General features: G+C 37.1%; 1 protein-coding gene across 4 annotated transcripts in view; it reads right to left on the minus strand.

The window, feature by feature from the left end:
• The window catches only part of DSC1 (desmocollin 1), a 346,452-nt gene that overhangs the window by 27,659 nt on the left and 296,235 nt on the right, over positions 1-22,558 (minus strand). For 2 of the 4 annotated variants that reach the window (XM_003995095.5, XM_006938832.3), the window contains exons 1-2: positions 2,820-3,242; positions 23-107 (exon numbers count right to left, since the gene is read on the minus strand). In XM_003995095.5, coding sequence (XP_003995144.1) covers positions 23-107; positions 2,820-2,882 — 148 coding nt within the window. In that variant the 5' untranslated portion in view covers positions 2,883-3,242. Of the gene's footprint in view, positions 1-22; positions 108-2,819; positions 3,243-22,558 lie in introns of those variants that run through there. The other 2 variants (XM_019815118.2, XM_019815119.3) reach the window with 1 other exon arrangement.

The following is a 22,558-nucleotide window of genomic DNA, read 5'->3' on the forward strand; positions in this document are numbered from 1 at the left end:
CTGTTTTAATACTGTTTCTCACCTTTGCCTACCAGTGTTTCAGCCTGAAGATGAGAAGGAACTTGAAGAGAAATCTTCCGACAAGCATCGCAAGATAATATTAAAACCTCAAAAAAGAAAAAAGAAAAAAAAAATCAGGAATTATATTTGATCACAAACTTTCACGTTACAGTTTTGTCTTATTGATAAAAATCGTGTCAATTTCAGAAACAAATTTATCTTCTAGTCCTTCAGCATTTTTCATATTCATTTTAAAAGGGAAGAGCAAAGGAAATGGCTTTAGGGGCACCATAGTCATTTAGTATCAGTGAAATTAGAGTGAACAGTAGTTCTTGGAACCCAAATCATATTGTGTCATTTGTAAGAAATAGCTTACAAACCATTGATTTTATATAAAGGTTATCATCTCTAAGGCCAATTATAAATGTTACTGTGATTTTTTAGCGTGAAGAAAGCACTTAACTTGAGAATTTAATGATCCAATATTTATACACAAATTATTTCCACAACCCCACACAATTTGAGATTGTAGTTGATTAAGGCTAGAAACCATTGGAGGATTTTTTTTAACCTTGTAAAGAACACCACCCACAAATATTCACTCATCTCAGGTGGCTCTTGGGACTGGCTTGGCATAAACATCAAGGTTTAAATGATCTCAAACCAAAAAACTAGTCTAAAAAGGAATATAATTCAAAATATAGAGAGTAGCCTTCAACAGGGTAAAGATCTGTAATTAAATTCAAGACACAACTATTGTTTTAAACAGTTAGATAGTCAAAGGAAAAAAGACAGACCACTTGGGGGAAAAAAGTTACTAGTTTAAAAGTATCGTCGGGTTCAAAATATAGTTTGCTTCATTCTCTTCACATTCTGTATTTATTTGCCTTCTCTCCTGTTTACCACTATGACTGCTTTTTGATTGTTTAAATACAAGATAGAGCAGGGCTAGATTTCCCAGAAACAGGTCAATTTTATTATGATTTTTTTCTGAGGACATATTTCTAGTTATGGGACCTATTATTTGGGAGAGAAAGAGGGCATTATCATCCATACTTGGATATACTGCATCAGCCTATTTAAATAGTTTGTAGTTTTACAAAAACACTGTTAGGCAAATAATACCTAACACTGGAATTTAAAAAGTTACATTTGTACTCAGTTTAATTAAAAATATATATATATATATATTTTTTAAGCTTCCCTGTAATGTTTTTACAATTCCACACATTTTCCTTCCTGGAATGTAGCAGCAGGCTGATCATATAGTCACCTAATGATCTTTCTGTTTCCAGGCCTCTCTTCCAAGAGCTTGCAAGTTACTTAAGGGGAAAAAACACACCTGCCTTGTTCTCTGTTACAAACTCAGTGTCTAGCACAAGGTAGGTATTTAAACATAAGACATTCTTATTTATTTGACTTTTTAATATACTCATCCCTAATGCCAAGGAATAAACTACATTTATATCTCAAGAACTTTCAGAACATAAAGAATTCTATTAGTAACAATCTCAATATATGATGTAGAAAGACTATTTTGTAATTACTATATATATATATATGTGTGTGTGTGTGTGTGTGCGTGTGCACACATCTGTATCTGTATATGGACGTATTTATATGTATACATGTCTAGCCTATATATACACACACATTATTCTCATAGGATATAGCCACATCCCTACTCCCACAACCATTTTCTTTTCTACCTGCCCTACGATCCCCACTTGTTTGCTTCTGCCTCTGTAGGCAAAGCCAATGGAGGTCACCAGAAGTATTACTCCAGTCTTCAACTTAAATTAACAGCTTAATGATTTACAGGGAGCTGGGGTCAGACACCTTTTAATTATTATGGGGGTTAGGGATGGATGGGCAAGGGATGATCCAAAGGATACTGGACACAGAAGAGACCAGAAGCAAAAGAAAACTGGACGAGTCCCTCAAAAATCTTTCACCACATTTTACCTACTGCTAACTCAAGGTGGTCTCTGACGTTGTTGTTATTGTCTCCCCCAGGCAGTTACAGAATGAGAATCTGACCATCAACCCTGCATCATATATTTATATGGAGAAAATGTTTATCCCCATACAGTAAAATCTTTAAATTCTGAAACTAAAATGGAGAGAGAGAGAAAGAAAGAAAATGCACAGCTCAGAAATGCCAGATGGAGATATGGGACAAGTCTCCTCTCCCTCATCCCCGCCAAAGAAAAATAGCCCCTGAGTACACACTTATGAAGCTATGAAAACCCAAGTGGAAGCCAAGGTCATGGATTGTTTTCAATGGCTGTCACATTTTTCTTTATTGTTTTTCTCAAGTTAAACCCCTTGCTTGAACTGGGAGTTCTGCACTTCTCTTAGCTTCGTGTGGGTAAAATGAAAGTCCTGGATAATACACATCCCCACCCAGACTTCCTTCTCCTCCTCTTGCAGCTCAGTGGAACTAAGCGTGACAAACAACTACAGCGCATTTAATGACTGGTAGTGAGAGGAAACCTCAGAACCTTCTGGGACAAATGCCCAAGGAATGAATTCACTCCAATGTTCCTTAGGAAAACACCACAGCAAGATTGAACAGGGATTCCCTTGAAAAACTTCAACATGCTGGCAGTGGGCATGCGAAGAATAAACAAAACACCTGCTATCCCGGGTCACATGTATCTCAGCTCTTGCTTGGGTTTTTCTCAGATCTGTTTTTGTTTTCTCAGTCTATCTTCTGGGCCTTCCACTGCCACCCCTGCTCCCTTTCAAGCCCAAACTAGAGGGAGGAAGCGCGTAGTAACATGCATGAATTCCTTGATCCTTTGGTTGTTACTCACCAGGAGACAGAAAAGGAGCTGCTTACGGAAGATGCTCCCTGGGGCAGCAGAGGCCACAGCCATCAGAAGTGGTCCCAATGGTCAGGGATGGTGGCTGGATAATAGGGCAGCTTGGGATGCACAGGGTGGCTTAAGCAGATTCCCAATGGCTGGCAATTGTGCGGGGTGTTTCTGCTGCCACCTTGATGCAGCCGAGCTTGGTTTGGAAGAGAGTCAGGAGGCCAGTGATAAGAGACAGGAGATGGAGCCGCGGGAGAATTGCTTTCCTCCTATTCCCAGGTCAGTCTTCCTCCTTCCAATTCAATTACTTCTGAATGTAAAGAGGTTTTCCTACAAGTGGGGAGGGTGGGGTACAAAACACCCCAAAGCCCGGTCACTAGCTCCTCCTCACAGCTTTCAAAATTTCTCCTGCCACTTGACACATAGGCAGAAGCAAGAGGGAACACCCTCCATCCTCAAACCTCCTCCTTTTCCCCCCAGGTTGATGCTCCCCGGTTATTACCCACTCCCACGTCCTCCCCTCCTTCTTCTTGGCCTTATTAACCTGTCTTGCCCCTAGGTACAAACACAAATGGTGCACAAACTCCATACATGGAAGTGATGCCTCCTCAGCTGCCGTTTTGGCAAATCAGGGGACATATGCATGTGTAATCACAGCCATCAGAACTTATCTCCCTATCTCAGCGTTTAGGTGTTGTCTGCCTCAGACAGCACCACAGTTCTGCAGGAGATCTGGCGCTCCGGTCACAGCAGCAACTTCTCTGTGTTTACCCCCGTCATCGTCTGTCCACTGTGGTTTGGTCTTCGAGGTGTCACCAAGAATTTAGCAGAGTGTACATAGACCTCATAAAAGTTAGAGAATAGGGAAATAGCTGGCAGATAATTTTTTTATTGCATTCTTCTTTTGTTACTCATCGCGAGGCAATCTATTTTCTTCCTTGACTATCACTATTTGAGAGCAACTACGATCTGGGACCAACTCTCTTTAAAATCACTCCGTTCATCCGAATTACTTACACATTACATGCAAGATATCCTAGCCCAAAAGTACTATATTCCACTGAGGTTAGTTGTTGTTTGTTTGTTTTTCTTTTTTCTTTTTAACTTTATTCGTTTTGAGAGAGAGGGGCAGAGAGAAAATCCCAAGCAGGCTCTGCGTCATCAGTGCAGAACCCAACATGGGCTCAAACTCGCGAACTGTCAGATTGTGACCTGAGCCGAAATCAAGAGTCAGATTGCTTAACCCACGGAACCACCAAGGCACCCCCATCGAGTATAGTCTTTTGAAAACTAATAACCCTTGCAAGGAGAACTGCAGCATCATTTCTCCTATCACAACTCAGTGAGTTCAGTATTGACTGCACCCATCAGCAGTGATGGAAGTTAGGAAAGGAAGGTAAATATTTTCAAATGGTAATTGTTTAATATAGGGTATAGAGAAGGAACTAAAATTCATACTTCCTGAGCCACTGCTAAAAATCAGGATGTGGCAGGCATTTCAGTGAATCCTCTCAAACAGCCCAGTGAGGGCTCCTTTCAAATGATAAAACCATGAAAAAGTATGTGATCATCCTTTGCCCACTGACCCAATGAAGAAGAAGTCAACATTGGAACCCAAGCCTGACTGCCTCCAAAAGGCCACTTTTTCACTCTCTCCTGCTATTTCGATGATAAGTATATACACATATGTTGAAAAGGAACAGAAAGTGATGATCAGGCAAGTAAGAGTTCAGCCTTGCTCAACAATAAGTCAGGTTGGAACTAGTAAAATGTATTCAGAAGCAGTTATAATCTATGCTTCTTAATGGCAGCCCATTATTCTGGAATACTGTGGGCACCTGGCCTCTTCTTTTTTTTTTTTTAATGTTTATTTATTTTTGAGAGAGAAAGACATGGAGCGTGAACAGGGGAGGGGCAGAGAGAGATGGAGGTACAGAATCTAAAGCAGGCTCCAGGCTCAGCTGTGAGCACAGAGCCCGACATGGGGCGCGAATGCACGAACCATGAGATCATGACCTGAGCCGAAGTCAGATGCTTAACCGACTGAGCCACCCAGGTGCTCCCCTGGCCTCTTTTTTGGACAGCCATCCTATAGTCAAGGGAAATGCTTGTTTGCATTTATGTAATGCATTTATGTTATAAATTCTTATAAGTGAAATTACTCCCCTTGCTCCTGCTACTGACATTTCTACCTCGTGTTCAACTGAAAAGTAAAGGCATAACCCAATACCCGTGATGATGAGAAAGAAAGTATGAAAGATTTTCTTTTCATTATTTCACAGTGGGAGCAATTCCTTCTTGCATGTAAACGTGGGAATAATAATATAACCGCTTCTTTGAAATAGGAGGCTGGGAATATTTGAGAAATAAAAGACCATGGAAGAAGAACTGAGAGATATCTTGTAGTATTTTATTGCCAAAGGTATAGCTACTGATACATATATTTTGTGTCTGCATTGGAATTTGGCTCTGAGAAAATAAAATCACTTTAATTGGATGTGTTAATATTTGATACTTTGGGAGAAAAGAATAGAAATATAGAAATAGGAATAAAAAAGTATATGTGTAGGGGCGCCTGGGTGGCTCAGTCGGTTGGGCTTCCGACTTCAGCTCAGGTCACAATCTCACGCTCCGTGAGTTCGAGCCCCGCATCAGGCTCTGGGCTGATGGCTCAGAGCCTGGAGCCTGCTTCCGATTCTGTGTCTCCCTCTCTCTCTGCCACTCCCCCGTTCATGCTCTGTCTCTCTCTGTCTCAAAAATAAATAAACGTTAAAAAAAATTAAAAAAAAAAAAAGTATATGTGTAGATCCAAAGGTAATTCTTTCTGTGTATGTTTGGGCATGATTATCTAAGTGTATATTTAAATGCATGTATACTTAAACATATTTATAATATATATTTTTTAGAAAGAGCTCTATTTTATTTTCATTTTTATGTGTGTGTTTGTTGTATTTTGTTTTAATCTATGCCTAAATTACCAGCATAACTGAATGACTGATAGCATAGAACAGTGGTTAAAAGCTCAGATTTTGCAGATTAGGAGTTTAGACTCTGCAGCTAGAATGCCTGGGTTCAACCCCTGTCTTTACTACTTACTAGCAATATACCATTAAGCGAGTTACTTAACTCTTCTGCGCCTCAGACTCTTCATCTATAAAATGGGGGTAATAATAGCTGCTAATCTATAGATTATTATGAGGATAAATGTGATTATACACAGAAAGCACTTTGAACAATGTTTGGCTCATAGCAAGCACTAATATTTTATACCATATAATTGCCTATGTATGCAATAAAAAGTTAAAGAGATTGCACTTCAAGTAAAACAAACACAAACTTATTGCAAATACAAGGTCTCTTATGTAAAAGCTATCTAAAGATACACAAACAGATGTATTCATGGAACAAATATTTAAGGGTCCAATATGGGGGTCTCACCTCTGCTAAAAGATAAGCACCATATACAGAAAAAAAAAGAAAAAGGAAGACAGGCATCTTATTAAAATTTTTAAAAGACACAACTTTGTGGAGGAAAGCACAAATGTTTTCTTTCTAGTTCAAAATATAGGGTAAAAGGAGGCACCACGGCAAATATTAAATGTCTTAGAACCTTAGAAATTAAGAACAGACAATGAGGGACGCCTAGGTGGCTCACTAGGTTAAGGGTCGGACTCTTGGTTTCCGGTTCGTGAGTTCTAGCCCCGCATTGGGCTCTGTTCTGACAGTGCAAAGCCTGCTTGGGATTATCTCTCCTTCCCTCTGCCCCTTCCCTGCTCTTGCTCTCTCTCAAAATAAATAAATAAACTTAAAAAAAAAAAAGAATAGAGAATGATTACATTCTAAATGCAGAGTCTTATAGAAGAAAACAATTAAATATGTAAGCATTGCATAATCTGTTTTCTACCACAGATTTATGGCCCTACAGAGAAAGATTTAAATCTAAGGACTCACATGGCCCTTATAAGTCTTTAATTTTTAACTTATGGAAGGCATGTTGAGAAAATATGTCTTCTATTAAATTTTCAAGATTGTGTCTCATGGAAATACAGTGACAAATTTCATAAGAAGTGTTTATGCACAGCCAACTTGTGGAAAGTGTTGTTTATGAATAAATTCAAAGCTTCAGAATAACCACTTACTGACAGAATTATTATCTCTGTCAGAGGACCCAATTTTCTTTCAAAAGACTCTGAACTGGTAGGAATCTGTATACACTGATGAGCCCATAACAAGGCACTTTGTGTTAAATATACATGACCAAAGATGACAGAAAAACAGGGGTAAATGAGGGTATGTGATCTTAAAATGGGAGGGTAGAAGTGTATGAACAAAGGAAAAAGAAGTCTTGGCTATTGAGAACACATTGGGTTTCATGAGTTCAATGTACTGCAGTAGAAAGCCCCTTAAATTCCTTTGGATTTAGAAACTTTTTATCTGGGTAACAGATTCTTGAAAACTAGAAGTAATTCATAAGTACTGATAACTATTGGCAATGATTTCTTCAGGCTGCTGGCATAGAATACGGATCAATTTTCATTAAAAATGACTACTTCTCATTATTCTCAAAACTGTTGGCAAACCTATGATAAGAAATGTCAGCATAAAGTCTCTGTTTAATTTAGAACTCTATTCAGCACTCACACGTAACCCAAACTGGCTTAACAGAAACAAAACAAAACAAAATAGCTGTGGACAAGGGATTTGTTAGGTCATGTAATTGGAAAGTCCAGGGATAGCTTGGATTCAGGCATAGCTCAAACCAAATGATCAAAGGATCTCACCAAGCTATTGGTGTCCATCTCTTAGCTCTTTCTTTGTGTTGGTTTTATTGTCATTCAATTTCCTTAAAGTGGAGCCAAAGATGGCCACCAGAAGCTCTAAGATTATTTTCTATCAGTTTAGAAATTCATAGTTAAAAAAGCGTGTCTTGCTTCCAATAGTTTGAGCAAAACACAGTTCCACTGGTTAAATCCATGAGTTGAACGTCAAGGGTCAAGCCAGACCACGTAGGCAAAAAGTGGTGGAAAAGCCCTTGCCCAAAACAACTGTGGGCTATTGACAGAACAAGAAATATTGTAGATAAGCAGGCAAATCAGAAAATTTCCACCAAACTGACCTTTTCTTTATTGTCATTTCAATAATACCTATTATGCATCAAATCATTTATTAACAGCTTCTGTACTCTCGGCACTACCCATGATACTTATGATAGAAAGCTGAAGAAAACATGACCTCTGCCCTCATGGAGCTTAAAATCTATTACACATTTTGAAAATTAAAGTACTGCATATGATGTAGTTAGGATTAAAATCTTGGCGAAATGAACATAATGAATATTTTAGACTTTTATTCACTTCCTGAAATCTCCTCCAATTTTTTGTTGTTGTTGTTGGTCTTCAAAGTCAAATGTTTGAAAAGTGTGTTGTTTTTTTTTTCTATGATACACGGAATCTTACTGTCAATTATTTATCTTAAATATTAAAAATAATGTTATTAAATGTTGATTTTTATGGATAAGAATATGTATAATCACTACCTAAACTTTGTTAAGATAGAGAATTAGGGAGGAGACCTTCACCCATGATCTAAATGTAATCTTCCATTGCATATCTTCCAATCTACTTTCTGTGTATAGAATTTTAAACATTGTTACATTGTGCTTTAATTTAACTTTGTAGAATACATTTTCCCTTTAATAATTTAATAAAATGAACAGTTGTCCCATATTGTGACAAGTCCTATATAGATATGTCAATGACTGTATTAAATTCCTTCAAATAATCACATTACAATTGCTTTAACCACTCTCTAAGATTGAGAATTTAAGTTGCTCCAAATTTTTTTTCTTATTACAAAAACCATCCTGAAAGCTAAAGCCTTTTCTGGATTTAGGATCATTTCTTGAGATAGAGTCCTACACATAGACATTCTAGGTCAAAAGATAATGAGATTTAATGGCTCTTGGTATATAAAGCCAACCTACATCCCCAAAGCAGAGCACTGATGCACATTCTGACTGACGTGAACACAAACAATAAACATCCTAGCCAGGATTGAATATTGGCATTTTGTTAAAAATCCTATTTTGATAAATATGACGTTATCATTTTAATCTGAATCATTTGTCTGATCATGATGTCGAGCTCTTTTCAGAACTGCTAAGCCACTGCATTTTTTCATGATATATATACTCTTTTAATATATTAGCACATATTTGGAACTATAAGGATAGTAGCGCGTTTGAAGTAAACCAAACAAGTTAATAATTAAAACTCTTTTCAATGGAGCTGCTTCTTTGAGATAAGAAGATTGTTATATTTTTAGTTTTTAGCCTTTTTTATATTTGTAACTGAATCTGATGACAGTACAAAATAGTTTTGCCTTGTTAATCCTTTGAAATGCGAATATTCCCTGAGAAACTATTGGTATTTTCTGAAACAACATCCATAAAAGTCACCTAGAGTTTTATAAATTGATTTGTTGGCTAGATTGCAATGTAAATGTTGTAATTTCTGTAGAAAATGTGACACATAGTCAAAGGAATCATTTCTTTTTTTTTAAAACTCTTTTTAATGTTTATTTATTTTTTAAGAGAGAGAGACAGAGTACAAGTGGGGGAAGGGCAGAGAGAGAGGGAGATACAGAATTCGAAGCAGGCTCCAGGCTCTACACTGTCAGCACAGAGCACGATATGGGGCTCCAACCCACGAACCGTGAGATCATGATCTGAACCAGAGTCGGATGTTTAGTGGACTGAGCCACCCACGCTCCCCAAGGAATCATTTCTTTTTTTTCAACGTTTTTTTATTTTATTTTTTTTTATTTTTGGGACAGAGAGAGACAGAGCATGAACGGGGGAGGGGCAGAGAGAGAGGGAGACACAGAATCGGAAACAGGCTCCAGGCTCTGAGCCATCAGCCCAGAGCCGACGCGGGGCTCGAACTCACGGACCGCGAGATCGTGACCTGGCTGAAGTCGGACGCTTAACCGACTGCGCCACCCAGGCGCCCCTAAGGAACCATTTCTAATGTATGTGTTATTGAACTGAAAATAAAAGCCATTATTCACCAAGGTTCCTGCAGCTTGTTTTGGATATAACAAAAATAAATGTCTCTTGATCAGATCCTGTATAGTATTTCATGAAGCATCTCTAAGAATTTGTCGTTATCTAAGGTTAATTGACCGACTGTCATCTCAGTGGTCCTCTGTTGCTTCATGGGTCTAAGTGAAGATGAGGAATTAGACTGCTGGTCTTTACAAGGGTGGTTATGAACCGCTGCTATTTCTTACACACTGGAAGATAATTCGAAAGATGGGAATGGAAAGCAGAAACTGCTCTGCGTGATCAAACAAAACAATGTTCCCCTGCGTGGATAGAGAAACATTTTGTAAACCATGCTGTCTTTTGGTAAAAGTTGCCCTATATGAATTAGAACTAAAATGTTTCTGACACTTTCTGCCCATACTTCAAAGATGTGCATGGGTGCACTGCGTGCCTCCTAAAACAGGTCAGAGGTCTCAGGCGCAGTGAAAAAGCTCAAGTTACTTCAGCTTAGCTTAGACTGTTGGGCTAACTGTTGCTTTTTTACTACTATCCTGAAAAGAAAGCACGAGTATGATAATGCTTTGCTTACGCCCTGGCAGTGTTTGTTATTTTACACCAAATGATTTGACTTCTAGAGCGTGTGTTGCTATACCACTCTATCCCGTGGACTATTCTGCTCAAGGGAGGAGGATGGATATTGATCTTACTGGAGAGGAAGGTATATAGATTCACACCATGAACACCTGAAGACACAATATGGGGCCGGCCCAGGAAGTGGAATCAGGGAATAATTTCTGGTGACTTTCTATTTTCTGGGCTTGAGAGGAATATTTAGGTTTTGCATTGTTCTAATTTCTCTGATGTTATAAAATGTTATATATTCTTATATATGTATGATTTCAATACCTAAATGTAAGTTTATACAGTATATCATACATTATATATTATAGAGAGAGAGTGAGAAAGAGAAAGAGAACCTAAGTCTAGGAAGACAATCATAGGGTGAACCAAGTCACAGAGGAGAAGCAGGCTGCAACTTACATTGGCTCATGGAAAGCCTGGAAAATGCCCTATTTACCTATTGTACTGAAAACAGATACTAGAAAATGAACACACCTTGATGGAATAGTTGAGTCATGCTACTTAAAAAATGGAATGTAGAACATTCTACAATTCTAGTCTTTCTTAAATGAAATAATTGCATACATCTCGTGTGTCAGAACAATGTATCAGGGTTTTTAAATTCTGTGACACAAAATTAAAGACAGGAGTAATGGTAAAAAAAAAATTAATAGACAATCCCCAAGTTTATAAGTTTAAAAATAACATGCTTGACAAAAACATTACAAAATAATGAGTTGAAAAGACCAGGGGTAAGAAAAAGAGACAAGACATGAAAAAGACAAAAAGAGGGTGGGACGATCGATGCAACTAGCTGTACTCAGTGCCCATTATGTACCATGCACTAGATCAGGATTTGCCCAAAGAAAAGTGGAAAGTGACAGGGCTACAATAAGCTCACTGTCTAGTGGGGCACAAAGGGGTCATAACTAACCAACTCAGAGCAGAAGGGGCAGGGAGATCTTTCCAGAAACATGACATTTGAAATGAGTCTTGAAAGAGGTGTAGGAATGTATCAGTAAACATGGGACGAGAAAAAGGTATTCCATGTCAACAGGGCAATAAACAATGGCACAAAAAGAGAGAGAACTCAAAGATTTTCAGCGTGATCAAAGCACTCTGCATGGCTAAAACAAAAGGAAGCACAATAAAAACATGTTTATTTCACAGGTGATTAAGAAAAAACACTATAAGTCAACGTGGAATAATTCCTCTGAGCTGCACACCTTATAAGTGTCCAGACCAACCTGGGAAAGTTTGATTGAATGTAACATTGCTTTTACCAAAAAGAACAGGAAGACTTGTTAAATTCATTTTCTAGGTCCCTGATACTAAAGACCATGAAAAACAGAGCTCTTAAGGTTATTAGTTGTTTAGGTTTTACTTTTTTTTCCTTCACATTTTATAATTTAGAGTATTTTCTTAAAAGTATTATAATATTGTATTAGAGTTGATGAAACCCTTTCATATACATTATCTCACATAGTCCTCCATTTCCAGATGAGAAAACTAAGAGAAAAAGGATGTGCCCAAGGTTGCACCACTGACCTTGGATATAGTCAAATCAAGATCTTTTGCCCATTAAGTCCATAGATCTGGGTTACTGATTTGAGTAGTAAATTAGTGAAAAACAGAAAATTCAAGGCTGTAAGACAAGAAGTTTTTTTCACAATCATAATTTCTAGAATTGGATGTTAGGTGCTCTATGATCTCAGCATACAATTCAGATGCCTAAATCCTGCAAACCTTGGGGCGCCTGGGTGGCTCAGTCGGTTGAGCATCCGACTTCAGCTCAGGTCATGATCTCACAGTCTGTGAGTTCAAGCCCCGCATCAGGCTCTGTACTGACAGCTCAGAGCCTGGAGCCTGCTTCAGATTCTGTGTCTCCCTCTCTCTCTGCCTCTCCCCCGCTTATGCGCTCTCTCTCTCTCTCTCTCTCTCTGCCAAAAAAATAAAAATAAAAAAAATAAAAAATAAATAAATTCTGCAAACCTCTTAGTGAATTTCAGTTAAAAGAAATGGCAAAATTGGGAAAATCTTTAATATTATTAGTTGTGTCATAAAACAAATAGACCAAAGATAGAATGAAAAGAAATCCTTTCTTAGACATCTACATTTCTATTTTCATTAATAAAGTATATAAGAACTTCTAACTTTCAAATGCAGTGTAGGATGTATAAAATAGTTACAGATGGAGAAAGAGAAGGTAGTAGGCCGTGAATATTTTTAGACTAAACTACATTAAAAATATACTTCTACACTTTACATTTATGGTAATTGTGGTTTCCCTAGTGCAAATGGATTAAGAGTGAGCAACACTGAACAAAAGAAACTACACCCTTTTAAAGCACACTCCCTCTTAAGAATTAGCCTCAGTTAGCCACCGGGCTCAAATTATTATTGCATTGTAAGTGCTTCTGCAATCAATTGGTAACAGACGATTCCTATGCCGTGAGATAATTCAGGAAAAGTTAATCTAGAAAATGCAGAGTTTGAAACTTCCCGATTTCATTCACAGAGTGTGGATTCAGATTCAATATTTTATCAGGTCCTCAGTTGGTATGAGTCTAGAAGTCCACTATTCATTAAGTATCTGGGAAGATCAATTATGCTCTAAAAATGTTTACAGTGTTGCTAGGCAGACAAAATGTATATGTATCAAAGCAAAAACAGAACAGCAACTATACAATCACATGCTAAGTATGGGTACAGAATTAAAGTTTCCAGAATTCAGAGGAAGGGCATTCAGTGAAGAATAGAATAATCAGAAAACCAAACGACCAGCACATATTAATGAGCCAATTTATTAGCCTAATAGGGTGACCTGTGAGGAACACAAGCATAGCATAAGACACAGGTCTTTAGCTCAGACAAACTAAAAGTACATTAAAACAAGGAGAGGTGAATTAATCGTGTCTTGCTAACTATAAAGGAAACAGGTTCAGAGAGAGAGGAGTATGTCCTGTAAATGGAAACATGAAAGGTAGATAGGAATTGGATAAGTAGAATGAGGGTGGAAACACCTGAAATAAGAGAGATGCAGGAGAACTGACCAAAATGGATTAGAAGGAAAAGCTATTCCATGTAGAACCAACTTCATCGACTGGTATCTCCTTCTATGTGTCTGTGCTTTTCTAGGTTTTCAGCATACAGAACAGCCTCTACTCACAGCATAACAAGAGACAGAGATGAGAAAAATATTACAGCAGAGCATGATGAAATAACAGCTATGAACAAATGCCATGAGTACAGAGAAGAAAGTCATTTGGCATGGCGGACAAGAAAGGCAAGGTTATTAGATTTGGTGTGTTGCAAGGGAGGAGGTGCTATTTTAGTGGCTCTTGAAAGAGAATAGGGGTTAGCCAGAAAGGAGGGGTCCCAAAGAAGGACAATCTCCAGAGAACTGTATAGTCAAAACTAAAAACAGCATGGAAGAGCGATGCTTATTCAGGAAATGATCAAAAACTCCTAGACAGAGACTAAATTTTCAAGTTGTATCATGAAAAGAATGGTTCAACAAAAGGGGAATTTTCATCCTACAGAAGAGGACAGTGATGATAGCATAGAATATTTGTTTTCAACTATCACATAGGAGAAATTTTACACTGTTCTCCTGTTCTTGTTTTCATGCTTTAGAAGTTTCAGGTTTGCAAAGACGGCACAAAGAGTTCCCATATACTTTGCACTTACTTTCCCCTTATTACTATTTTATTAATAATTATTAACATCATTAGTTATTAATATCATTAGTATGGTATATTCGATATTATTAATGAATCTGATTGATACATTGATACATTATTGTTAACTGAAGTCCATACTTGATTCAGATATCCTTAGTTTTTGTCTAGTATGCTTTTTCTGTTCCAGTATCCCATCAAGGATAACACATTACATCAGGTAATTATGTCTTCTTGGGTTCCTCTTGACTGCAACAGTCTCTCAGGCTGTCCTTGTTTTTGATGACCTTGACCGTTTTAAGGGGAACTGGTATTGCATGTTCTATTTGGATTTGTCCGATGTTTTTCTCATAATTAGATTGGGGTAAAGTGCCATGTTCATTACAACCTATCGAGGGTACATACTATCAACATGACTTACCCCATAATTAATTTAAAACATGCTAAGAAGTAGAAAACATTCAAAAGGAGGTAATTAAAAAGCAAGAGTTAAATACATTATTTCCAAAGACTCAGGATCAGAGAGAATGAACTTGCCTGAGTTCACCTGGCCAATAAGGAGCCAGACCAAGACTCAGACCCAATTGTCCTTATTTTAAATTGCGTGTTTCTTCTTCTACTTCATCAGGTTATAATAGTTATTAAATGAGTAAATGTCAATAAAGCTCCTGCCTGGGGTGTGCTATAAAGCTGCATGTCCTGCTTCTCTATAGCCAATTGTGCATTATCTCTTCTAAAATCTGCACTCAGAGACATTGAGTTGGTAGCTTGAGATCAGCTATGGTGGCAGTATTTACACCATGGCAATCATCGCATGTTCTAAATCAGATGGGTTTTCTTGATAAATTGATTTTTTTCCAGAAATTCATTGTTAAGCAACCAACAAGGAAAGCATTGATTGTCTATTTTGTGTTTTGCTTGTTCGTTTGTTTGTTTTTAGACCTGGACAATCTCATTCTATTTCCAATAGTAAATCAAGAAAAAAAAAAAAGACAAGGAAATAATACCATACATTTAATTTTCTCATAGAGGAATTAAAACAAAGGAAAAATTCTGAGCCTGCATAAAAAAATCTAACTGCAGAGGGTTTGAAGATCTAAGTGAAAAATATCCATAGGTAAAAAGGGAAGAATATAGTGAAGAAGGAAAAGAAAGAAAACCTTATTTGTTATTGCTTCAAAATGTATCATTTTGATATTATTGTTGATGATGATGCTGTTTTATTCATTTGTGTTGGTTTTGTTTGCTAAACGTGGAAATCCTACTGTGTCTAGAGCAACAACTTGATATTTACTAAATACTAGCTGCAAAATAGTCTTTCTAGGTGACATATGGATTTCTAGAAGCCCATGCTGATTTGAGAAGTACAAATGTACACAGCAGATACTGTAAACTAAAATGCTGTATATAATATTTAAACTATGACAATATAGGAGTTCTTTCATCCCTACTCCACCCACTTGGACTTGGTAGTTGCATCTGATCTTGGTTGAAAGACACCTGTCTGACAAAAAGCAGCTTTGCAGTGTCTTACTGGGCAGAGCCTCTTGGAAAGGCTGGTCAGCAGAATAACTCCCTTCCCACCCCCAATTAGTGGTATTATCTTTAAAATGAGGATGAGCTTAAGGTGTTCTGGTGGGGAAGATTTGAAAATTGAAGGAAAATGTGCTTGATTATATGCATTCTAGACCCAGTGCTGTCAGACTCTAAGAATGTCAGTTAAGGATCTCAATTTGTTTGGATAGAATATGATGATTCAGAACTGGTAAGGAAAGAAGGATCTGATTGTAGAGAAAGAAATGCTCCCCGAAAAAAAAATATCACTTAAAAATGTGTTTTTGGTGTTTAGAGTGATTATATAAACACAAATATTTTACCACTATTTAGTTTGTTGTTTTTATACGTTGTGTGCATATGTGAATGCATATAAAATAAATATTGCAAATTGGTTCTTGAATGCCCTGAAAGGGATTGATGGATAGCTAAACTAAATATATGTACACAAACACATACACCCACAGAAAAAAAGTAGAAAAATTTAAAAGGAAATTTTTTTCAGTGAGAGGCTGCAGTAAGATGAGTTTGAGGAAATTTTGTCATAAAGCAAAAACCAGACCAGTCTAGCGTGTTCTGTATTTTTATTGGATGCCTCCAGTGTTTCTCAAACTTGGCTAGTTATCAGAAACACTTAGGGTGCTTCTTAAAGTGTAGGTTCCCGTGGTCCACCTCAGGCTTATGGAATCAGATTCTTGAGGGAGGGGCATAGGAATCTGTATTTTTAACAAGTGCCCCAGGTGATTTGGTTGAGTAGCCAGGATGAGAAACACTGGGTAGATCAGGGATTTTCAACTTTGGCTACACACTTCAATCAGTTTAGAGTTAAAAAACAAAATACTGATGTCTGGGCACCACCTCAGACCAAGTAAATCAGAACCTCTGGGATTGGAGGTTCAGGCATAGCTCAGGCACATCCATTAAAACAAAACCAACCAAACAAAAGCAACAAAACTGGTGATTTTGATGTGATTTGAGAGTGAGAATCACTGGCCTTACCTCAATAATAAGCTGACAGAATACTACTCTAAAACAGAAACCAATGAAATCATAATGAGAAAACACCTATTGTCTAATCTGTGGATACTATAGAAATTTAGAAGAGAAAGTAGCAAATTTGAGGCATTTCTAGATGTTTTGATGACTATAGAGGTGAATCTCTCCCTTCCTCCTGTCATATAATGTATGCATTTTTGGACAAATATAGAACTGGAAGGGAAGGAGGAAATAAAATGGAAGAAGCCCCAGCATATTCTGAGTATTTAAAATCTCTGTGGATATCTCACCCATTCCCCTTAACAATTTAAACTTGAGCCTATCCTGTTTGTATAAGTATCTACTTGTTATTTAAGAAGTTCTTTCTCTTTTCATTATCCAATCTTGTACAGAAAACACACTCTTTTAATCTTAATAAATTCCAGTAAACTTGTAAATAAATAAAAGGATATATAATCAAGTGCCCAAGGAAGTTGCTCTCATCTTGACAATCTGCAAATCCAGGAGCAAAGCCACAAACTGGGCAGTTAGGACAAGGCTAAGATTAATATTATTGGAGAAAACCTTATTTTTTTTAAGAAAAAATTATGTTTTATTTTCAGTTTAGATTCACTGTGAAAACCATTGAGCTTATTCAATAAAATACAGATTTAGTATTGGGGCACCTGGGTGGCTCAGTCAGTGGAGCGTCAGACTCTTGATTTTGGCTCAGGTCATGATCTCATGGTCACGGGATTGAGCGTCCAGCTCCATGCTAAATGTGAAGCCTGCTGAAGATTCTCTCTTTCTCTCTGCCCCGCCCCTGCTCGTGCTCTCTCTCTCTCTTTAAAAAAAAAAAAAAAATATATATATATATATATATATACACACATATATATACATATATATAATTATTTAATTATCAAATACAACTTACAAAGCTGGCATATTTACCTATAAATATATATTTTTGAACAGACAGAAATGTCATACTTCATACTTACTGAATTAGAAGAATTTATTTTGCTTTCACATACTTTGTGATATATTCTACATTAATAGTTTTTATTTTTAGGGAAATTTTAGGTTCACAGCAATATTGAGAGGAAAATAAAGCGATTTTTCACATACCCTCTGCCCTCACACATTATAGCCTCCCTCACACATTATCAATATGTCCCATCAGAGCGTTACATTCATTACAAAGGAGGACACATTGACAGATCATTATCACCCAAAGTCCATAGTTTACATTAGAGTTTACTCCTAGTGGTATACATTTGTGGGCAAATGCATAATGACATACATCTATCATTATAGTATCATACAGAGTAAGTTCACTGCCCTGAAAATCCTCTGTGCTCTGCCTATTCGTCGCCTTTCCCTCATAACGCCTGACAACCACTGATCTCTTTATTGTCTCCATAGTTTTGCCTTTTGCAGAGTGTCGTTATGATTACAATTATACTGTATGCAGCCTCTTAAAATTGGTTTCTTTCAGTTAGCAGTATACATTTAAGTTTCTTCCACTTCTTCTCATGGCTGGCTAGCTCATTTATTTTCAGTGCTAAGTAATATTCCATTGCTTGGATGGACCACAGTTTATTCACCTACTGAAGGACAGCTTGGCTGCTTCCAAGTTTTGGCAATTATTAATTATAATTAAATATAAAACTAGTTATAAAAAAGCTGTGTACAGGTTTGTTCATGGACATAAATTTTCAGTTTCCGTGCTGGAGCATATATGGTAGGTGTATGTTTAGCTTTGTAAGAAACTGCCAATCTGTCTTCAACATCGCTGTTATTTTGCAAACGATGAATGAGAGTTCCTATTGCCCCATATTCCCACCAGCATTTGGTGATACCAGCGTTCTGGATTTTGGTCATTCTAATGGGTGTGTGATGGTATCTCTTGATTATTTTAGTTAGCATCCCCCTGATGATATATGATGTGGAGCGTATTGGCATATGCTTATCTGCCATCTGTAGTCTTCCTTGGTGAGGTCTCTTAAGTTATTTGGCCCATTTTTTGTTGGCTTCTGTCTTGCCTCACTGTTGAATTTTAAGAGTTCTTTGCATATTTTGGATAACAGTCCTTTGTATATCTTTTGCAAATATTCTTTCCTGAGGGTGTAATGTTTGTGTGTATGCATGTGTGTGTGTTTGCGTGTGCTTGTGAGAGACACTGCCAAGTTACAGGGGAGGCTATGCATTTCTGTACATTTATTTCATTTAATATAATATGGTAGGTAATTCCAAGTTTATGTTTGTATTAGTTTGCTAGGGCTACCATAACAAAACACCACAAAGTGGGTGACTTAAGCAACAGATTATTATCTCAGAGTTCACAAGATGTTAGCAGGGTTGGTTCCTTCTGAGTGAAGGATCTGTTCCAGTTCTTTCTCCCTGACTTGTAGATTGCTACTTTTTCCTTACATTTCCTTACAAATGTCCTTACATTGTCTTCCCTCCACATGTGCATCTGTGTCCAAATTTTGCCTTTTTATAAATACCAGTTATATTGGATTAGTGTTCACTCTAATGACCTCTTCTTAACTAATGACATCTGCTTTCAAATACGTCACATTCTGAGGTACTGGAGGTTAGAACTTCAACATACAAATTTTGCAGGCACACAATGCTACCCATAACAATATTGAAGTCATTTATTCAACGTTTTCAATCCAGCTGGGAAAAAACCAGTTATGCCCCATGTATTTTCATGCATTGTTAGTTACACATAACTCCTATTTATGTCCAGGTATCTGCTTAGACATCATTTTGTAGGCAAACCTTTCCTGGTTCTGCTACACCCACCCACACTGGTTTTAGGTACTCTTTTGATATGAAGCCTCTTCACTCTGGTAAGTCACCTCCAGGGGACTTGTAAGATTTCCTTCCTGGATGAGAATTTCTTCATGTTCAGGGACTGTGTATTCTCAGTGGCTGGAACTATGCCTCCCATGTAGAGGGAAGCAAATAAGTATTTATTGAATAAAAAATAACAAGATTAAACATTGACAAATTACTTTGTCCACACAGGACCACACACTTCAGTAGTCATTCTTGTCTGGAGTTGGCTACTTCCTGTCCCTCTGTCTGGAGTGCCTCCCCACTACGTAGCACATGGTACCTCATTCTCATCTGCCATGAATCAGCTTAAATCATCTTCTCAGAGAGTTTCTCCTGGGTACCCAATTTAAAGTAGGTACCCTGGTCCCCTTATTTTCTCTGCCAACCCCTTCTTTGTTTCCTTCTTAGCAGTTATTACAACCCCTGTATTTTACTTCTTTTTTGTTTCTTGGCTCTTTGTCTATTTTCCCCATTAGAATGTGCCCTCCCTGAGTACAGGGCCTCATCAGTCTTCATCATTGTATCCCCAGAATCCAGCACAATGCCTTCCCAGCACACAGATTTTGTCCCTTCTGCTGCTGCTGTAGTCTCACTGGGGGAAAAAAATACAATGAATACATTATTTTTTCCTTTTAGGAAAAATGAACAGATTTTTGTATTCTGAGCTTAGAACTCCTTTCCCAAAATTGTTACAGAGGTTTTTTGTTTCCTTTTGTTTTCCAAGCAGAAAAGAGAGAGGGATAAAGATAAAGAGAAGAAAAAGGAAAAGAGGAAGAAGAAACATTGCCAAACTCCTGGAATAATGTTCCCACCTAGATAATGGACAAAGTCAAACAGACCTAAATTTAAATGCTGATTCTACCTCTTACATTTACATACTTTGAGTAAGTTAAAAACAACAACAACAACAAACAACTCCTCTGCAAATCAGTTACTTAATCTGTGAAATTTCATATTTAATTCAATTAAATATGAAAATGCTTTTTTTCAGGGTAGGTACATCTTTTGTGAACTTGAAAATACCTGAAATTGAATTTCCATTGATTTCATACAAGGTAAACAGACTATTTCTTAGGGTGTAATATTCTTGGGTCATAGCTTTTATTTTTTTCCTTGAAGTTATTTTGTTAATTTTTATATTTTTGCACATTCTTTCAAGATTTTTCTTTTGGTTCTGGAATGGAAAGGTTTTGCAAATATATCTCTAGGTGTGGGTCTCTTTGAATTTATATTACCTGGAACAGGTAACTCCATCTACCTTTATCCACTGTAACTTTTGTAGCTGTGTTCTTTTTTCCTTTTTAAATTGAATATTTTATTTGTAACAACGAAGTATGTAAATCTAAAATACATTGGTTAAAAAATATAGCAGTTTGTTGCCTTATTCCTCCCCAATCCCAATTCTTACTCTTACTCTTAAAACTACACTAAGTGTTTTAAGCTATTTATTCCATTTTTTGTCATCACCTTGCTGAATACCATGTTTGCACAGAAACTGTTATTTTCCAAATTTAGATTATTGACTTTCTACATTAGAAAATATGTGTCTATCTCTCTTACATCCTCCCCATCCACAATTCTCTACCTCTCACCCAACTTCCTTCACAAACTTAGATTAAGTAAAGGTCCATTTTCTACATTATTATGACTATCAATCAGATTAGACACGTCTAGCATTTGATCAGTTCCATTTATAACTTGCAATAATTGTTCCTGAAATTTCCATCCTCTCGCCCCAAGCTGGCCTTGTGGAGCTCTAGGCATTCAGCACAGCTAATTTTCTGTATATATCATCACGGGAATTTCCTTTGCCAATTTTGTCTCTTTTGCATGTTTTTTTTTTTCAGTAACTTTTGATGCCCCAGGAGCAATGAGCACACCCAAGGCTCAGATCTTGGTTTCGAAATCTCCAATGAAAAAAAATGAGAAATCCTTGAAAATGGATTGATTGAAGGTTTGAGGAAAATATAAGACGAGCCTAGCACATCTCATGATGTCAGAAAATAAGGAAATGCTTAAAAAGGAAAGGGATGATGGCATGCCAAAAGGGCACAAGAACCGGCACTAAAGAGCTCCCAGTGGCCAAAGTTAGAACGACTTGAGCAAGAAAATAATTACATACTTTTGAACTACAACCCAAAGAATCAAATAAATATTACAAGTCCATACTGATGTAAATAACTAGGCAAATAAATAAATGGGGGTAAATAAACTATTCTTTACGTATGAACTCTAATTAATAGATGTAGAGGGAAGGAAGGAGATAGAAAATTACTTCTAGAGTACCACAACAGAAAATGCCATTATATAGCCTGGACAAACTGCCTATATCATCTTCCACATCTGAATCAGCTCATATTCCTATACTGTCTTGGTAAGTAATACGTAAGCCAAAATCATCCTTGACTCTTCTGTTTCCTCCTATTCTTTTCTCTTGTTGCTACTGCTTTATTTATGATCTCTCTTCTTTAGGCTGAACAACTGTGAGATATTCCAATAGTTGAACTGAGGTGAAGAGATTATAGATCAAGTGTGAAGCTTATGGTCAGGGTTGGCAGAAACCCAAGGGTCAAAAGTTAAGAGAGTAGATGAAGTGATGACCTGTAGTATCTGAGCTGGACAAATATCATCATTGTTAGAATCACCATTAGTCATAACAGCTACCATTTATTGACTGGTTTCTCTGTATCAGACACTGCTAAAGGTTTTATATGCATTATCTCAAATCATACTCATAGCAATTCCATAAAGCTAGTACTGTTATTACGCCATTTTATAGACAAAAACCTGAGGTCTAGAGAGTTTAAGTAACTTACACAAGTTCGGGGAACTAGCAGAGGATGGAGACACAATTTGAACTTACTTGAAACCAGCAGGGCACTGTGAATAGGATAAAATGTAGGAACAAAGATTAAGAGCTGGAAAGCACATAAGATAAAACTAAGAAAGTGAGAGGACATAATTATAAGAGATTGGTTATGATCAGAGAATAGAATGCTTGGGTTTACTAT

Source organism: Felis catus, chromosome D3 (genome assembly GCF_018350175.1).
Source record: "Felis catus isolate Fca126 chromosome D3, F.catus_Fca126_mat1.0, whole genome shotgun sequence".
NCBI lineage: Eukaryota > Metazoa > Chordata > Mammalia > Carnivora > Felidae > Felis > Felis catus.